The sequence below is a fragment of the Lissotriton helveticus genome, chromosome 3_1, assembly GCF_964261635.1.
Source record: "Lissotriton helveticus chromosome 3_1, aLisHel1.1, whole genome shotgun sequence".
NCBI lineage: Eukaryota > Metazoa > Chordata > Amphibia > Caudata > Salamandridae > Lissotriton > Lissotriton helveticus.
The window spans coordinates 1393384317-1393404065 of NC_136061.1; the positions used below are offsets into that span (position 1 = coordinate 1393384317).

The window sequence follows — 19749 nt, forward strand, 5'->3', positions numbered from 1 at the left end:
TTGAGCCAGCGGTGACTCCCTCAGCATGGACCCACCTCCAGTGATGATGGATGGGCTCTGGTGCTCCCCCGTCAACAGGGGATCAAACCTGTCTGCAGACTGCAGAAGTGACACCGTGAGCTCCTCTGTGCGCCTCTGGAGCAGTGCCGCACACACAGCATTGTTCCCCCCTCCTGGATCTCTTCATGGCCCTGGGGACTGCCACCCCCCAGGGCTGGCTCCTGCAGTGTCCCGGGGCATCCACCCCTGGGCCACTGCTGTCTGCTGTGGTAGGGTGGGAGCCGTGCAGCTCCTGCCCTGTTATAGTAAACAGTGCTTTGGATTTTGGAAGCGAGAGCAGGGAAACTTGCTCTCACCAAAATCCAAAGCAACTTGCTTTTCCACACGGGGAACTGCATGTCAGCAGCTCCCCATGTGCAAAAGCAATGCCGGCTCCCGCAGGAGGAGGGGAGCTGGCGGGACCGTGGGGGAATTAGGGTTCCCCCACGTTCCCCAACAGATAGCGCCGGCCCCAGGGGATGGGGTCACTGGTGCCAGAAGAGGCCCGGGAAGAGGGCCATGCAGCCCCCCTCCCCTTTGAAAGAAAAAATAAATAAAAAGTAAAAGGTAGGCCGGCCCGGGGGGGGGGGGGTCCCTGTGGCCAAAAATGGCCTGGGGATGCCACGTGGCCCCCCTCTAGATATAAAAACGTAATTAAAAAGTGGCTATGCTCCGGGGGATGGGGTCCCAGGGGCCAAATATGGCCTTGGGAGGGGGGCAGCCCGGCCCCCTCCTGTTTGGAGATAAATAAATTACAAAATAGGGGTCAGGCCCTGTGGGATGGGGTCCCCAGGGCCCAAAAAAATTTAAAGGAAGGGGGGCCACACAGCCCTCCTTCTAAAAAAATTAATTTAAAAAAAAGCTGTCATTGCGCCGGAGACCCTGCCCCTCTCAGCAACACTATGCAAATGCACCCTGTGGCACGTTTTAAGATGGGGAATTAATTATCTTTCAATCCTGAGGGTCCCTGGGGGCCAACTAGCCCACCAGGCTGCGTTACAGAGAGGTGGTCCGAGGCCATGCCCCTTTTTACACCTCTCTGCAACGGAGCTCTGTGGCGCTTACTGGAGGTACCTGGTGGGCTAGTTGGACCCCAGGGACCCTCAAGATTCAAGGGGACCTAATCCCCCACCGTAAAATGCACCAAAGGGCACATTAGCACAGTGGTGAAGGGAGGGGGCGGATGTGATATGTGTGCAAACACCCCCTGTGGCGCGTTTTAAGATGGGGAATTAATTCCCCTTGAATCCTTAGGGTCCGTGGGGTCCAACTAGCCCACCGAGTACCTCCAGTAAGCGCCAGAGAGCTGCGTTACAGAGAGGTTAAAAAGGGGCGTGGCCTCGGACCACCTCTCTGCAACGCAGCCCTGTGGTGCCTACTGGAGGTACCTGGTGGGCTAGTTGCCCCCCAGGGACCTTCAGGATTCAAGGGGACTTCATCCCTCAACTTAAAATGAGCCACGTGGTGTGTTTGCACAGTGGTGAAGACAGGGGGCTGGGCCTGATGTGACAAGTGTACAAATGCGCTCCGTGGAGCGTTTTCAGTTGGGGGATTAAGTCCCCTTGTATCCTGAGGGTCCCTGGGGGCCAACTAGCCCACCAGGTACCTTCAGTAAGCACAACAGAGTTGCGTTGCAGAGAGGTGAAAAAAGGGGCGTGGCCTAGGACCACCACTCTGCAACACAGCTATGTGGTACTTACTGTAGGTACTTGGTGGCCTACTTGGGCCCCAGGGACCCTCAGGATTCGAGAAGACTTAATTCTCTAACTTAAAACGTGCCACAGGGTGCGTTTGCACACTTGTCACATCAGTCCCCACCCTCTCCCTTGCCCACTGTGCAAACAGGCCCTCTGGTGCGTTGTAAGTTGGGGGATTAAGTCTCCTTGAATCCTTAGGGACCCTTGGGTCCAACTAGCCCACCAGGTACTTCCAGTAAGCGCCACAGAGCTGCGTTGCAGAGAGGTGTAAAAAGGGTAATGGCCTTGGACCACCTTTCTGCAACGTAGCTCTGTGGCGCTTACTGGAGGTACCTGGTGGGCTAGTTGGCCCCCAGGGACCCTCAGGATTCAATGGGAATTATTCCCCCAACTTAAAAGGCTCCGACTTAAATAAGTCAGGAGGAATCTCATCGGGTCCGGGTGCTTCCCCGGCTGTTAGTCCCATAATACCCTCAAGAACTTCACCCCTGTCAATGCTAATCTTCTCTCCATTAGTACAGAGTGCTAAGCTAGAGGTTTCTTCCATCGGGCTGCAGTATAATTGCTTAAAGTGCACTTCCCAGTCCCCTTTGGGTATATGGCATTCGAGTCCGTCGCCGGTCTCCTGAACAAGAAAAGGCTTTTTCATAATGGCCCAAAATCTGGAGCTGCTCTTTAAAGTTATGGGATCCAGGATCTCGTTCCAGGCCTCTTCCCTTAGGAATTCCTTACGTTTGGCTATAGTAGATTTATTTTCTTTCCGACAAAGTTAGACTGTCGCCTGTTCTCTTGGTTTAGCTGCTAGAGCCAGCCTAAGGTTACTTGCTGCTTTAGTACAATCATGATTGAACCACTTTGGGCCCACATTGACAACATTTTTAGCTGGTACCGACAACAGCTTCGAAACCTTATCTGCGAGTGTCTGGAACTCCCCAAGCACCTTACTAGGATGTATACCTTCTTGGGTGCAGATGTTAATTTCGTCTGCACATATGACTTTAATGTCTTTATACAGCAGATCTGGGGTGATCTTAGACCATCTAAGTCTACGCCTCCCGTCAGTTGTGATCAGCCTTCCCTAACTGGGATTCGGCCCTTCTTTAGCTATCCACGGTCCCGACAGACGTACAGTGAGCGGATTATGATCGCTAAATTCGCTCTCTTCAATGATAAAAGAGTCCACAAAAGACTGCATAGATAATGAAATCAGTACATAGTCAATGAAAGTTCCCCTCCCGTGGACCTTAAAGGTCGGTATCTCAAATCTCTTGGCAGGATCCATCAAGGCCATAGTTGGTGTAAAATCTAGATCATTCAATAAATCATTAAAAAGTTCCCCTTCACTTGAGTGTTCTAAATGTAAGCCGTTAGATCGTACACAGCTTAGATCCAGAATGCATTTAAATAGGGGGTCACCACAGGGGTGAACATTAAAGTCACCCATGATCATAAGATTATGTAGACTCTGTTTCATTGACATACTAATGAAAACATTCAAAGCAGATAATTGACTAAAATCTGAGTATGGATTAACTAAATTATAAAAATTTACCAGACAAGCTAGACAGTTTTCTCCATTTAAAATTAAACCAAGAATTCCAGGGTTAGCAGATGGTACTCTACGTACTTTACAAGTCAGTGCAACAGAAATATACGTAACCATCCCCCCCTTAGGTCTTCCCCTGTTAGTTGCAATAGCAGGGACATAATATGCCTTATACCCTTCTAAAAAATGATTAGGGATATAGGAATTACAGATGTTGCATTGGATTGGATAATCTCCTTCTTGGCAGACAGATCCCAGACCACCTACTTGGGCACTTTTCTTTCTAAAGAGAAGAAGGTACATTCTGGAGTCCCTCAGGGCTCAATATTAAGCCCTTTATTGTTTAACATCTGTATGGTCCCTCTCATCTCTTTAATTGAGTCATACGGCATATTAGTGACATCGTATGCCGATGACACTCAGCTTATTGTTCCCTTGGAGAACAACTCTTCAGATGCTGAGTTGAATTTAAAAAAGTGTTTAAGAGATGTCTTCTGCTGGATGGATCAAAACCATCTTAAATGCAACACCAGTAAGACGGAAATTCTCCCTATGGGTAAAAACCCCCAATTCTGTCCCAGCAAATGGTGGCCTGAGGACATTCCTGCGCCGCCTCAAGCAGTGGTATCAGCAAGGAATCTTGGCGTTCTATTTGACGCCGAATTATCCTTCGACCAACATGTAAGGAATGTTGCAGGAAGCTGCTTTAATATCATTAGGTCACTGAAAAAGTTTTTCGACTTTTTACCTATAGATTCAAGAAAGGCAGTGGCGGTGGCCTTAATCCTTGCACGTCTGTATTACTGTAACGGTCTGATGGCAGGTGTTAAAAAGAAAAACACCCTCAGAAAACTCCAAGGAGTGCAACACGCAGCGGCTAGACTTGTTCTCAAGTTACCCAGGAGATCCTCAGCCTCGGCCGCCCTCAAAACCCTTCATGGGCTACCACTCCCCAAAAGAATATTGTTTAAAATCTTAATTATAGCTTTCCGCGCATTCAATTGCACCAGTCCGACCTACCTTATTAAACGATTCCCACACTATAATCCCGTAAGGACCTTAAGATCCTCAGGTCAGAACCTGATCAAGCAGTCAAAATTCAAATATAAAACTAAAGGAGGCAAGTCTTTATCCTTCCTATCTGCCAAAGCATGGAACTCAATGCCCAACCATCTCAGATCCCTAACTCAGGAAAACCAATTTAGAAAGCAACTCAAAACATGGATTTACTCTCTCCCTGACGATCACGTAATGACCTTCATATAGCCTCCTAACCTTTCTGATTCGTGCACTCTGTTTATTTAGCGCCAGGATGCTCCTTTCGGAGCGATTGTTTGCGCTTTAGAAATATACAAAAATACAAAAATACAAATTACATTCAATAGACCAAGTCTCCTGCAAACAAATTATAAGATACTGTTTAATGTAAATAATCCAATTACAATCCTGCATCTTGGCACCTAAACCCGCAATGTTCCAAGAAATTACATTGTTAGGGCTCATGTCCCTTCCACTATGTGTTGTTTCCACAAGGGAATTAGTGGAGGCCATACAATTAGTCATTTTACCATCAACTGTAGGATGGGATACAGATTGCCTTACTGCGTGGTTAACAGAATAACTATCACTAGGAGCCGGATTAGAGAGTCAACCCACTCCTTCCAAACTGGAAAAAGCAGCAAAACGGTTAAAAGTGAGAATGTTAAAACGAGGGCCCTCTATGTAGCCCAAATTTAGTAACCGGGGTCTTGATGGGTTAGACAATAAGGTGCGGGGATAAAAATAACTTAGATCATGTGTCATGATTCCTCCCTCTCCCCCGGTCAGTATACCAGTCTACAATATGTGTAATTACCCGGCGGTCTCTAAAGTTAATAATAATAACATCCCCCTGAATGTCCTTTGGTCTATGTCCGACCCATCCTAGTCTTCTAACATGAAGAATCTCACCATCAATATTGGGGGGCAGAGGCCTGTTTTGCTGCAATCAATAAACTACTTTATTTTTGAGTTATTGATAGCTTTCTGTTTTCCCCAGCGCTAATTCTGGAAACCCGGTGAGTGTCACTACGTAGGGGGCTGCCTCAGGTGGCAAATCTATTTGTTGTGTACTTCCCCTCTGGTTCTTATTGGGTGGCCGCAAGTTGGTGATAATTTCATGGGGGTCATCTGATTTAGTAACTAACCCTCCCGAGCTGTTTCCATTATGTGTTGGTTGGGCTACAACTGTTGTCCTAGGTGCAGCGGTGTTATCCTTATTTGTGGGCGGTGGATCCTGATTGATCATAAGATCAGTTGGTTTCGGTCTTATATTAATAGCCTGAGTGGACTGTTTCAAAACATTAGTGGTTTGTTACCTTGTTAATTCTATATTGGTAATAATTAAGATTTCAAGGGACGCCAATTTTTTTAACCCTCTCCACTAACGGCAAAATTAAGGATTTTACCAATTGCTCAATATTTCCCATTAGATCTGGGATGGGAGGAACTAGTGGCTGAAAATGGTCCCGCATGGTCTTTCTTGCAACTATCGTGGGAGTCTTAGGGATGTACGTGACATTTATTGGTGTTTCTTTACATATGCCATTTTGCCCATTTCCCATGCGCTTTCTTTTTTTAGTTTTCTGCCCAATTGCCATAGTTTTTCTATATGATTTCTTTCTCTTTTTGTGCTAGAGAGGAGATTTAAATATAAGTTCCTCTGTTGAAGTATCAGATAGTATAGCTATATTTGGGTCATGTAAGTGACTATCCCTGAAAAGTTCAGATGAACCTATTGAATCTTGAAGTTGCAGGGGAACACTTATGTCCTCAATTAAGTCCGTAGGCGATGCATCAACTGGAGGTGTAATTGCGTGTTGGATTTGTCCCAGAGAAGAACGCTTATTATAAAGCAGTTCCGACGAAAGGCGCCGTTCGGTGATGGCTATCTCACGTTCCAGGACTGATGCGGCCCTGGTAATGAATTGGTCCAATGTCCCTCTAACAGAGCCGCCCACCAGAGATCTTCTTCCCTGACTGAGACGGGGTATCATAGTTTAGATGCTTACGTCAACAGTACAACAGAACAACAGCAGAGTGCAACAAAGGGGAATAAGAGACAGATGGCAATAATCTTCACATTATGAGCCACGATCAGACGCCCAAATTACTTGTAGGCAATAAAGGGATACAATAAGCTTACTGGTAGGGTCCCAAAGAGCACATGAAGGGGGGGAAGCCCAGCCCGGCCTCGTCTGGCCTCGGACGGCCACAGACGGTCCCGCCCTTGTCCCGGGCTTCTACCGGCGCGTCCCGCGCGCGTACCCACGATGCTGGGGGCAAGCGCGATTTAAAGCGCCTCCGGGCGCGGTGATTGGCATGTCCGGCTTGAGCCGCTGAGGAGTCTCGGAGGCCTAGTCCTTCCCACTGCGGCCGCAATGGTGTGTGCGGCGGCGGAAGGACAGGGGCACAACAGGACACCAGCGTTGATAAGGAGCCTCCAGGAGCCAAAGGTGAGTCAGCAGAAATGCCCCCAAAAGCGTGAAGCACCACCCGCTCCACCGGAGGCAAGCGCGATTTAAAGCGCCTCCGGGCGCGGTGATTGGCGTGTCCGGCTTGAGCCGCTGAGGAGTCTGGGAGGCGTAGTCCTTCCCACTGCGGCCGCGATGGTGTGTGCGGCGGCGGAAGGACAGGGGCACAACAGGACACCAGCGTCGATAAGGAGCCTCCAGGAGCCAAAGGTGAGTCAGCAGAAATGCCCCCAAAAGCTTGAAGCAATCTCCCTGGTATGCAGTCCTGCAGGCTGAATTTCCATGGTTTTGTACAAGTGAAATCTCCAACTAACTATAACGTCCCTGAAACCTATGGTTTTTTTCAGTGAATTTCTAAGGTTTTTTAAATGCTAATTTCTAACTTTTATGTCCCTGAAACCTATGTTTTTTCAGTGAATATATATATGAGTGAAGCCGATCTGGGAGGTTTGAGGTATTCTATCTCTACAGGGGTGCATTATTGTCGTAATAGACGGCCCCTGCTCTACTGAGGCTTCATTTCAAGTTGGTGGCAGCAGTACGAGGGGACTCGGTGAGGCAACCGTGGCATTTGGAACTTCCATTGGGGGAAACCTGCAGCACTTACCTGCAGTAATTAAACCAGCCCGCACCTACGTGTTCTCTGCCCCCCGTGCCGCCAACCTGGATACATGATTCAGAAAAGGGGGTGGTGATGAACAGAGTGTCTGAATTAAGCAGACCACTCTTACCCAGTCCAAAGATCAGGGCTTGATCCATCACCGTTATTTAGCTCACTGCCCCATCCCAGCTCAGAACCTGGCTATATGCAAATTAGTCTGTCCCTGGCCCAGTGCATCATGGGAACAGGGCAGACCAAACTACCAAGCCAATTCTTCACCAGAAAGGAGACAAGCTTCCGGGGACCGGTTTCTGCCATTTCAGGCGTCGTCGGCCCGGCTTGCTTGAATCCTGATGGAGCAGTGAGCAAGGGACTCATGTCTGAGTATACCCTTCCACGCTTATGGTGGACAAAATGATTCAGAAAAGGGGGTGGTGATGAACAGAGTGTCTGAATTAAGCAGACCACTCTTACCCAGTCCAAAGATCAGGGCTTGATCCATCACCGTTATTTAGCTCACTGCCCCATCCCAGCTCAGAACCTGGCTATATGCAAATTAGTCTGTCCCTGGCCCAGTGCATCATGGGAACAGGGCAGACCAAACTACCAAGCCAATTCTTCACCAGAAAGGAGACAAGCTTCCAGGGACCGGTTTCTGCCATTTCAGGCGTCGTCGGCCTGGCTTGCTTGAATCCTGATGGAGCAGTGAGCAAGGGACTCATGTCTGAGTATACCCTTCCACGCTTATGGTGGACAAAATGATTCAGAAAAGGGGGTGGTGATGAACAGAGTGTCTGAATTAAGCAGACCACTCTTACCCAGTCCAAAGATCAGGGCTTGATCCATCACCGTTATTTAGCTCACTGCCCCATCCCAGCTCAGAACCTGGCTATATGCAAATTAGTCTGTCCCTGGCCCAGTGCATCATGGGAACAGGGCAGACCAAACTACCAAGCCAATTCTTCACCAGAAAGGAGACAAGCTTCCGGGGACCGGTTTCTGCCATTTCAGGCGTCGTCGGCCCGGCTTGCTTGAATCCTGATGGAGCAGTGAGCAAGGGACTCATGTCTGAGTATACCCTTCCACGCTTATGGTGGACAAAATGATTCAGAAAAGGGGGTGGAAGGGTAAACTCAGATGTGAGTCCCTTGCTCATTGCACCATCAGGATTCAAGCAAGCCGGGCCGACGACGCCTGAAATGGCAGAAACCGGTCCCTGGAAGCTTGTTTCCTTCCCAGTATAAGAATTGGCTTGGTAGTTTGGTTTGCCCTGTTCCCATCATGCACTGGGACAGGAACAGACTAATTTGCATATCGCCAAGTTCTGAGCTGGGATGGTGCAGTGAGCTAAAAAACGGTGATGGATCAAGCCCTGATCTTTGGACTGGGTAAGAGTGGTCTGCTTAATTCAGGCACTCTGTTCATCACCACCCCCTTTTCTGAATCAACCTGGATACATGAACATGATGTACTCTGGGAGTTGTAGTTGGAACATTATACTAAACGAACAACAGGTGTGCTGAACATTTTCCTATATTGGGGGAGGTGAGTTAAGGGCGTGGCAAGCATCCATAAAGGTACAGAAATGTGCGAACATAAAGCAGGACTCCATGCAGTGCAGGGCGCTGAAGAAGGCTTTGTGCTGAAATGCATTCGCCGCCACTGCGTTGTTCCGAATTAAACATGCTTCCTCTCTGAAATCCCCTCTGGCCTCTGATTTCTTCTTGTGGGAAATTTAGTGACATATATATATATATATATACATATGCTAACCTATATATGCTTAGCTTCATTATGTTATAATAGTCAATACTCTGGTCATCATAAAATTGCAAGATCATATTTAAGATTCAACATTTTGTTAGTGTACCAATATTAGAACAGAGTAAGAACAGTAGCTGGTATCAAAAGACCCAAGGATCTTCAACAGTGCTATGCAAAAGGAATACTTGTATTCGATTTCAAAGCAGACAAGAAGCAGGTAAATACTTTACCAATTTTCATCTGGAAGTTGTTGAATGAATGCTCGTTGATATATTTCATTTGGTCCATTAACCTCATGGCATAATCAGCAAGTGCCTTTATGTGGGATTTTCCTGCCTTGTCGTAAGTGGAATCATTGAGCCCTGATGCTGCCATGTAGGTGCTGCCAATGGTTTTGATCTTTTCGAGCTGTCGGAACTGATCCTCACTTATGATCTGTGTGAAGGGAAAAAGATTTCAGAAAAGGTATCCAACTTGTCATGGCATCATTATTAGCTTGTCCTCAAAACAGACAATTACAAAAGAGTTTTTGCGAGCATTCCACATAATTCCCAAATACAATGGAAACAATAACCTAATATATTCCACAGGTATTTGTAATTTTCAAGTTCTGTATTTAAATGGCCACAGTTTACTGCTGTGCTACTAGAACTGGTATTAAAAATATCCCAAAGCTCTATCAACTCTCAGTGGAGTCAACCAATTAGTACAAGTAGGGCTGTTTTGGGCCCAAAAACTGGCCCTGGCACACAAAATAAAGTGGGCCACATTCGCCGATCGCAACCTTCCATGAAACATTACGCAGTTGGTATCAGGGTTAATTAGGGGAGAAATGTGTGGTAAATTAAGTTTTTTTAAAGTTATACGGCCAGTCACATAAGCAAGGCAGGGACACCACTATAGCTCACCCACAGGTCTAACGCATACTTTCAGGTCAATAAATCTTTTCTCTCTCAGGTTCCTGAATTCGTTGCTCACTCTTACATCCCCAAGCCCTAGCTCACCATTGGATCGCTGAATTCCCTGACAGGTTCTAAAACTACTGGTTATCCTCAGAGATTATCATTTGCCACTGACCAACATGGCCCCAGAGGTTCACGCTCATCCTCAAGTTTGTAGACCTCTGTTAACCCTAAAGGATGCATAGGCGTTGCTCGACCTAAGACCTTGAGACTCTTAGTCACTATCAATTTGGCATAAACTAGAACTTACTAATAGATCCTGTGGGCCCATTTCCACTCTTCGGTCCTGTGAGGATCCTGCTTCGGCTCAGATCCAGAGACTCTAGCTCACTCTCATGTGCTGTTACATTCCAGCTTATCTCCTGGTCACCTACTTTTCCTATTTAACCTCAGGCCCAGTCGCTCTTTCTCAACATTATCTTGAAGTCCCAGAGTACCATCAGTCCCTGAAATCAGTGTTCACTAGGAAATTATGCAAAGCTTACATTTCCGCATAGTTTCCTTTCGGCAAAGCTCACTCGAAGGGTATGAGGTTCACGGTCACTGCCAGATTTCTGAAGCTCCTGCTTACCCTCAATTATCACAGTTGGCTTTGGGGATTAACATTTGTTTCAGGGGCAGTGTTTCATTTAGGTCCCTGAATGTGCAACTCACCAAAAGGCTGCTGAGATTTTGCTGACTCTCAGTTTCCCAAAGTCTTGTTCACTTTCACATCTTAAATGCTCCAGCTTGGCCCAGTGGCTTCTGCTCAAGATGTGGTACACAAGATTTTTTATCACTGTCATTTAAGTTTGGCTCCTTACCCCAATCAGGTGCCTGGAGGCTTCTTCTCAGGGACATTGATTATCAATGCTCCTCCACACTTTAGGCCCCTGAGGTTCCTGATCATCTTCAAGCCAGTAAACCTCATTGTCAATTCTAGCTTGCCTACAGATCAATTATTTTCCTAGTCACCCTTAGATTTCTGCCAACCCTTAGGTGGTAGGAAACCTCACTGATAACCCTTAGGCATTGATAGCTACACACATCTAAGTCTTTCACGTATGTGCTATATTGGGGGTGTAGGATAGCTGGGTACCTGATTACTTTTATGTTGTGTTGAGGAGAAACATGATTTGATACTGCTTGATATTCTACAAGACATCACTTCATCTGCAGCCTTTCATGTAATAGTCTATATATTATCTGTACCATTGCTTTCACCCACCCACACGTATAAACAGTTCTCTCCTCACTCCCATTTCTTTACTTTCTCATTTCGCCTCTATTCTCACATTCTCACCAAATGCAATATTGGTTATTCAATGTGTTTATCCATCTATCATACAACCATTTCTTTCTCTATATCCTTCCTTCAACCTTGCTCTCATTTTATTCTCCTCTGTTATCATTCTCTCTCCAATTTTCCCCTCTTTCATTTTCGATAATTGTCCCTTTCTCTCCCCCCTTTTCCCTCATACTGATCTCTCTTTCCCTCTTTTTGCCTTTCGTTATCTGTTTGAAACCCCCCTCACTCCTCATATGGAAGTCCTCTTTAAATCTTTTTCTTCCGCCCATTTCCTTATTCCCTGCTCTCTTAATTTCGGTCTCCTCTTTGAATTGTACTTCATTTCTCTTTTCTGTCTTGAAACTTTGCCCTATCTTCAATTGTGCTTTTGTGTGTCACTGACACTCGTTTCCATCCATCCCTTGGAATGAATCCTGCACTACACCTAATGCTATATATTCTGTTTTATTTATTTCCTTTCCATAGTCAGTCACAGCCAGCTTTAGCAAACCCTGACATTTTCAGAAGCCCATTCCCCACAGAAAATAAATGGATTGCTGTCCTTGTGATGGCTTTTAGTTCCACATTCTCCCAAAGGTAATTCGGGGAAGCGGCGGAGCCTTGTTCTACCATGGTTAATGGAGAGACCAATAACCTGATTTAGATTTGGGCAGCAATGAAAAAACCACCTATTTTTGGACAAGTGTTAAAACCAGACGAAAATCCACTGGTGCTATTTCCTTTGCCATACTACCCTTTTCATGAAGGAAATGCCACAGGTGGGTTCTACTACAGATTCTGCACTTTTTCTAGGTACAACGTCAACTTCTAAATCAAGCCAGAGACTATTGACTATCAGAGAACAAACTAGTGTCTGTGAGGCTCTACTCCATCTGTTCCTAATTCTCACAGATCAGTAATCTTATGACATTCTCTAATCCATCTACTTTTTCTCCACTATTGCTTCCCATTCTTCACTCTCGCTTATACCACTCTGTCATTCTAACCTTCTCTCCACTTAGCTTTTCCTTACTTTATCTTCTTCCTAGTCTCTTCCCTCTCTTCTTTCATCCTGATGCCCTCCATCTGCTTATCAAGAATACTTTTCTTCTCTCCTCTTTTTTTCTCTTTTCCTCAGTTCTCTCCCTGAATTGTTTGTCTGTTTCATGCCCCCTCACCCTGTCCGTTTGTCTCTACAAAGAAATACCAAAGGTGGTGATGGGCGGAGCATTGACAATACAAACACTCACCCCCAGTCAACTGATCTGGGTTTAATCTATCACCGTTCTTTAGCTCACTCCGCCACCCCAGTTCAGACATGGCCATATGCAAATCAGTCTGACCCTGTGCCTCATGGGAACAGTCCAGCCCGAACGGCCAAGTCATGTCTTCCCTGGACCAGAATCAAGCTTCCCAGGACCGGTTTCTGGCATTACAGCCGTCTTCAGCCGGGCTTGCTTGACTCCAGTGGCAAAGTGAGCAAGGGACTCACGTCTGAGCATACCCTGCCAACTTAGGGCGAACAAAGAAAAACCAAAGGTGGTGATGGACGGAGTGTTGACAATACAAACACTCAACCCCAGTCAACTGATCTGGGTTTAATCCATCACCGTTCTTTTGCTCACTCCGCTACCCAGGTTCAGACATGGCCATATGCAAATCAGTCTGACCCTGTGCCTCATGGGAACAGTCCAGCCCGAACTGCCAAGCCATGTCTTCCCTGGACCGGAATCAAGCTTCCCAGGACAGGTTTCTGGCATTACAGCCGTCTTCAGCCGGGCTTGCTTGACTCTAGTGGCAAAGTGAGCAAGGGACTCACGTCTGAGCATACCCTGCCAACTTAGGGCGAACAAAGAAAAACCAAAGGTGGTGATGGACGGAGCGTTGACAATACAAACACTCACCCCCAGTCAACTGATCTAGGTTTAATCCATCACCGTTCTTTAGCTCACTCCGCCACCCCAGTTCAGACATGGCCATATGCAAATCAGTCTGACCCTGTGCCTCATGGGAACAGTTCAGCCCGAACTGCCAAGCCATGTCTTCCCTGGACCGGAATCAAGCTTCCCAGGACCGGTTTCTGGCATTACAGCCGTCTTCAGCCGGGCTTGCTTGACTCCAGTGGCAAAGTGAGCAAGGGACTCACGTCTGAGCATACCCTGCCAACTTAGGGCGAACAAAGAAAAACCAAAGGTGGTGATGGACGGAGCGTTGACAATACAAACACTCACCCCCAGTCAACTGATCTGGGTTTAATCCATCACCGTTCTTTAGCTCACTCCGCCACCCCAGTTCAGACATGGCCATATGCAAATCAGTCCGACCCTGTGCCTCATGGGAACAGTCCAGCCCGAACTGCCAAGCCATGTCTTTCCTGGACCGGAATCAAGCTTCCCAGGACCGGTTTCTGGCATTACAGCCGTCTTCAGCCGGGCTTGCTTGACTCCAGTGGCAAAGTGAGCAAGGGACTCACGTCTGAGCATACCCTGCCAACTTAGGGCGAACAAAGAAAAACCAAAGGTGGTGATGGACGGAGTGTTGACAATACAAACACTCACCCCCAGTCAACTGATCTGGGTTTAATCCATCACCGTTCTTTTGCTCACTCTGCTACCCAGGTTCAGACATGGCCATATGCAAATCAGTCTGACCCTGTGCCTCATGGGAACAGTCCAGCCCGAACTGCCAAGCCATGTCTTCCCTGGACCGGAATCAAGCTTCCCAGGACAGGTTTCTGGCATTACAGCCGTCTTCAGCCGGGCTTGCTTGACTCCAGTGGCAAAGTGAGCAAGGGACTCACGTCTGAGCATACCCTGCCAACTTAGGGCGAACAAAGAAAAACCAAAGGTGGTGATGGACGGAGTGTTGACAATACAAACACTCACCCCCAGTCAACTGATCTGGGTTTAATCCATCACCGTTCTTTTGCTCACTCCGCTACCCAGGTTCAGACATGGCCATATGCAAATCAGTCTCACCCTGTGCCTCATGGGAACAGTCCAGCCCGAACTGCCAAGCCATGTCTTCCCTGGACCGGAATCAAGCTTCCCAGGACCGGTTTCTGGCATTACAGCCGTCTTCAGCCGGGCTTGCTTGACTCCAGTGGCAAAGTGAGCAAGGGACTCACGTCTGAGCATACCCTGCCAACTTAGGGCGAACAAAGAAAAACCAAAGGTGGTGATGGAAGGAGCGTTGACAATACAAACACTCACCCCCAGTTTGTCTCTACATCCTTCTCTCCATCCCTCATTTCCTTTGGTCGCCCACTCCTTTCCTTTCTCTGTCTCTCCTCTGCCTCTCCGCTTTTACCTCTAGATTGAGGCTAAATGAGTTTCTTTTTCCAAAAAAAAGTGTTTTCATTTTACCCATTTCGATTCATGTTTTCCTTTACATTTATTTAAAATGTCTGTGTTCTTTAGTGTTTTTTTAGGTCTTGCCTAAGACGCCGCATGAGCTGTTGCTTGTGAGACATTCTGTAAGTTTACAATGGGCTTAGAGCCCCCACATTGCTAACTTTTCTTTTTTTCATGACACATTTTATTAGATTGTATTTAGACATTACATGATGGCCAACATGGCCTGTCCAAACTTACACTGCAGTAACAACCCGTCGCCCGCCCTCCAAAATGCTGACATGTAGTATTAAGATCCAATCCGCCCTTTCCATTGCGAACAATAGTCTCATAACACATTGCTTACTTTTGATTGGCTTCATTATCACACTCATTTCCTTGCTTCTCTTTAGTCAGGGCATTCTGTCTTCACGCCCTCTTCGTGGATTGTTCCATCCCCTGGAGCATGGCCCATGTGTCCTTCCACTGCATGTGCTTTCAGAGCTACTTTTTTCTTTTAGTAGAAGAATTCCATAGGAGTGTATGTGTTTACAGACTGTCTCCCTCATGATTTTCCACCCCATAACAATCTGTGTTGTTGCTTGCCCCTTCCACCCCATCTCTCTCAGTTTTGTTGCTTGCTCCCTCCACCTTTCCTATCCTTTTCAGTGTTTTGATTTCCCTCTCAATGTTGTTGTTTGCCCCTCCCACCTTCCTGTTCCTCTCTGTGTTATTGCTTGCCCCCTGCCACTCTCCTGTCCTTCTCTGTGTTGCTACTTGTACCTCCCATCTCGCTCCCTGTTGTTGATTGCCCCCTCCCACTATCCCTCCCTGTTGTTGATTACCCACCTTTCCGGGTCTCTCTCTCTCTATTGTTGTTTGCACTCTCCCACCTTCCACCCCTCTGCATTTTGCTGCTTGCCCATCTCACCCTGCTCCATCCCGTTGCTTGCCCCCTTCTGTCCCGCTGCTTGGACCCTCCCATCCAGGATTCTTGCTTGACCCCTCCCACCCTGTTATGCGTTGTTAGTTGCCCCATTCTGTGTTGTTTGCCCCTCCACCCCATCCCGCATTGTTTGGTCCTCCTGCCGCATGCTGTATTGCTTTCTCCTATCATGTGTTGCTGCTTAGCTCCTCAGATCTTCCTGCTGCATACTGCGTTGTTGCTTGCCCCCTCCCATCCTATCCCTTGTTGTTGCTTGCCTCCTCCTGTCCACCATTGTTGCTTGCTCTACAATGTAGGTTGTACCCTCCAACCCCATCCTGTGTTACTGTTTGACCCCTCACACCCCATCCCTCATTGCTGTTTACCCTTGGACCATCCTTCGTTGTTAATTGTCCTTTCAACTTCCAACCTCACCCAGCATTGTTGCTTGACCACTCCCGCCCCATCCCCCACTGTTACTTGCACTCTCGCACCCCAACCAACATTGCTGCTTGCCACCTCCAACCCTTCTGTCCCACAAGAAAAAAAAGCATTGGCTAAGTCAATAGGTTTGGACTATGCAACCTATTGGCTTTGTCAGTGTTTTTAGCCAAGTTGTACAGCAACATCGAAAGCTATTTTTTTGTTTTAAAAAGTGCTATGATATGTGCTTTTTTTATTGCTGGTGGGCAGGTGGAAGGCATCTACAGCCTTCTGTTGCATGCCCTCCCTCCAAAATGCTTCCCGACCCCCATCATGGCAGCAGTTTAAAAAAAAAGCTCTACAACGAGGCCGGTTGCATCACAGCTCTTTTTTTTTGTTAACTTAAAGCCATGCACAACTGTTCCTTTCTAAGATGGTAATAAACACTGACAAAGCCAATAGCTTGCGTTGCGTAGGCAAGTTCTACTGGCTTTGACCATGTTTGTTCCCTGGTTCTATTGCTCTTCAGATGTCCACAGCACCTCATTGAAACAAAACTCCCAATTTGAATCTGAGATTGTTGGCAGCAGGCACCTGCAGCTTGTTTTTTGGGATTGGTTTCATGCTTCGAGGGACAATGGCCTCCTTCCCCCCACAAAAAACGGGTCAATTTTGCTGCTCAAACAATCACTTCCAGATGTTGTGAGGAGTTACACCACATGTTGTGTCTGCTCGGTCTGCCGATTGTCATTTTGAATTGAATTGAATGGGCCTGGCTTTGTGTCTCAGCCTCTCACCTAAAGCTGCAGCAGCCTTTAGAGTCATGAGCCAGCTTCAAAATCAGCTTAGGCACGTGGAGCTGCTATTTATCCACAGCAGAAAAAATGGCCCACCCGCTGGCTTCTGCCTGTGGTCCCTTGGGCAAGGGTAGATTCCTCTGCCTGTCTATCCCACCCAGAGTACAATTTTGCACAATGATGATAATTCAAACACAGGAAGTTAAAAGCGGCTCTTAATAAAACCATGAGACTATGGAAGTATGGCTATGGTGATCCAGCCCTAGGAACAGAAATAAAGTTAAGAGCTTCTTATTAAAAAAAACTTTGGGCCATTAAAAAAGGTAATGAAGAGAACCACCTGATTACATTATGGGAAGCAGCGGAATATAAACTTTTTGGTCCACCAGAACCATTGTCCATCCAAATTAAAGAAGCCAGAGCCAATGAACATTCAACCGACAGATATATCACAAACAGATATGTTGTGTTGTGGCTTGATTGACACCGTGGCCTCGCTCCGCGCGCCACGGTGGAATGTTGGGCGCCCAAACGTTCTAAGTTGAGCGCCGCCGCACGCTGACCTGTCAGTTCCTATCAGCTGGCGGAAGACGGCGGGCGCGCTGATGTCCTGTTGTATATTTAATAAAGCTTGTCCCTTGAACAGAGTCTCCGCCTCATGTTGTAATCACGACATGTTCTTGGCGACGAGGTGGTCTTCTATCAGCGGACAGCGGGACATACAGCGAGGAATCTACGCGTGAGGATGTGCAGCCAGGGCACTTCTCCGGTGCGGGAGAATAAATTCAAGGTCAGCGCGAATAAAGAGTAAGAGGCGGCGCGCGACAGAAGTGAACGATACCCCAGCGCAGACATCCATAAGTAAGGAATTGCATCTGTGGCATTTGCGATGTGAAATACGAGGCAAGAGAGAGAATGAAACTCTACAACGAGCGGTGAAATACCGTTCATTGAAAGTGGATGCAGAGCGCTGAAGTGATAGCCGGCAAGAAAACGAAGTGACAGCTGATTAAGACAGATGAGTGGGGCGCTGAAGTGAATGCCGGTGAGGAGAAACATACCTAGAGCGGTGTCTAAATGAAGAGGCTGACGAGTTTGGAACCCATGAAAGTTGCGTCAGAGGTGTCAGCAGTGTGAGACGGCTAGCTAAACAATCGACGGAGATTCAGGAATTCGCCGGAAGCGTCAGGCGTGTTAAGTGAGGAAAACACTTAAACTTGACTGGTGTGAGAAGTGCCACGTGAAAGGTGATTCGCGGCAGAAATTTGGAGTCAGTGCTTCGCGACAGAGAGAATATCAAGAGTGCGGAAAAAGCGAGGCACATGTTAATATTGTGAAGAGAGACACTTGCACTTCACCTAAAATAGACGCACTGTGAAGGAAATGTGTGTTTAACTTATTTTCGGAAAACTGCAGCGCATAACCCGGTTTTGTGAGGAAAAGTGGCATTATATAATCGAATGTTCCTGAAAGAGCCTAAATAATAAGGGGTCATTTTAATTAAAAGGATCAGTATGACCAAAACGAATGTTTGTGGTGGCTCATGATACAACACTGCCACCTAAGGGCACAACGCGGTACATATTTTATCCTCTGTTCTTGTAAAACGTATTCTATGTCAGGACAGGAGGCTCCGATTATGCTTTCTCATTTCTTTATGAAATGCTCAGCAGCCAATAAAAAAACAGAACTACAAATCCCATGAACACTTGGGAACAACCATAGAGGATACACTATATAAGGTCCAAACACTAGTCCGTCTTCCTCTTTCTTTGCTGCTCCGCAGCCAGTTAAGTCTATTTCCATTTACTTATACTACATTTGTAATTTGGTTACATTGTTGCATGCGCTTACTTTCCTGAAGTACTCCGCTGCTTGGTTTCAGGTTGCGCTGCATTGTTTCAGCTGTTACGCGGTGCTCGCGTGTGTTGTTCTTTCGGCTTTTTCCTTTGTGCCGGTTAACTTGTACCGCTTGCTCGCGGCGTCTTCTTGGGAGCGCGTGTCGCCTCCCTGCGCCTGGCCGCTTGTGCCCGGTAGCTTAGTGGAGCGGGAGCAGGGGTCGTCGGCTCCTTGGGGGAGCGCGAGCGCTCTCGAGCCGGTTGTGGCAGTGGCTGCAGCGTCGCGCATGCGCGCTGCGTTTATTTCCGGTTGCTGGCTCTTTCCTCACGCCGGTTTCGCTGACTGAACGCTTCCCAGCGCTCTTGCCCACAGCCCTGCACTTTCGACCCCATTTTGACGCCGGAGCACAGGAAAGTGTTCTGGTTGTAATTTCCTATGCATAGGCTCTGCCTAGAGTGATTAATAGTTGGCAGGCTTATCTCCCTCCACATTCTAATCTATTTGCTCAGTGTTTGGTTGTTTCCAGCCTTACTCAAGCCTGCTTTGGGGTTGTCACTCCCCCTTTACTGGTATCTCTGATACTCCATATTGTTACAGTCTTGTGGGCATTGACTTTCTGCACACTGGTGCAATGGCTGATTTCTATGACGCAGATGCAGACTGTTATTATGATGAGGAGGAGGATACTTCTCTTGAGTATGACTTGGTCGAGGAGTTGGATAAAGGTGTTCAACTTTCTGTTAACAAGGCACTTGTGAGGGCTATTAATCCCCTAAAACGTCATCTCAATGCCTATGCTATTCAGCAGGGCTGGTTGCCGCCTTCCCAAAAGTCCGCAAAGTCCCCTCTTAACCCTCACAAATCAGACTTCCAGAGACTGGCGAAGGTTTTATCTTCAGACAAGCCCAAATCTTCTGCGTCTCTTTATACGGAAGATTCCGACCATGGTCACGCCTCTTCAGATCATGATTCCCCTCCTGCAAAACGCCTCCGTAAGGAGCATTTTGTTGACGCTCCTGAGCGTCCCCGCCTTCTCAATTTCGAA

At 47.2% G+C, this 19749-nt stretch overlaps 1 protein-coding gene across 1 annotated transcript in view; it reads right to left on the minus strand.

Annotated features, from left to right (window-relative positions):
- Positions 1 to 19749, minus strand: part of ADCY5 (adenylate cyclase 5) — a 951006-nt gene that overhangs the window by 24124 nt on the left and 907133 nt on the right. The window contains exon 17 of the mRNA XM_078682034.1: positions 9390 to 9594. Within this exon, the coding sequence (XP_078538160.1) occupies positions 9390 to 9594 (205 nt within the window). The remainder of the gene's footprint in view (positions 1 to 9389; positions 9595 to 19749) is intronic.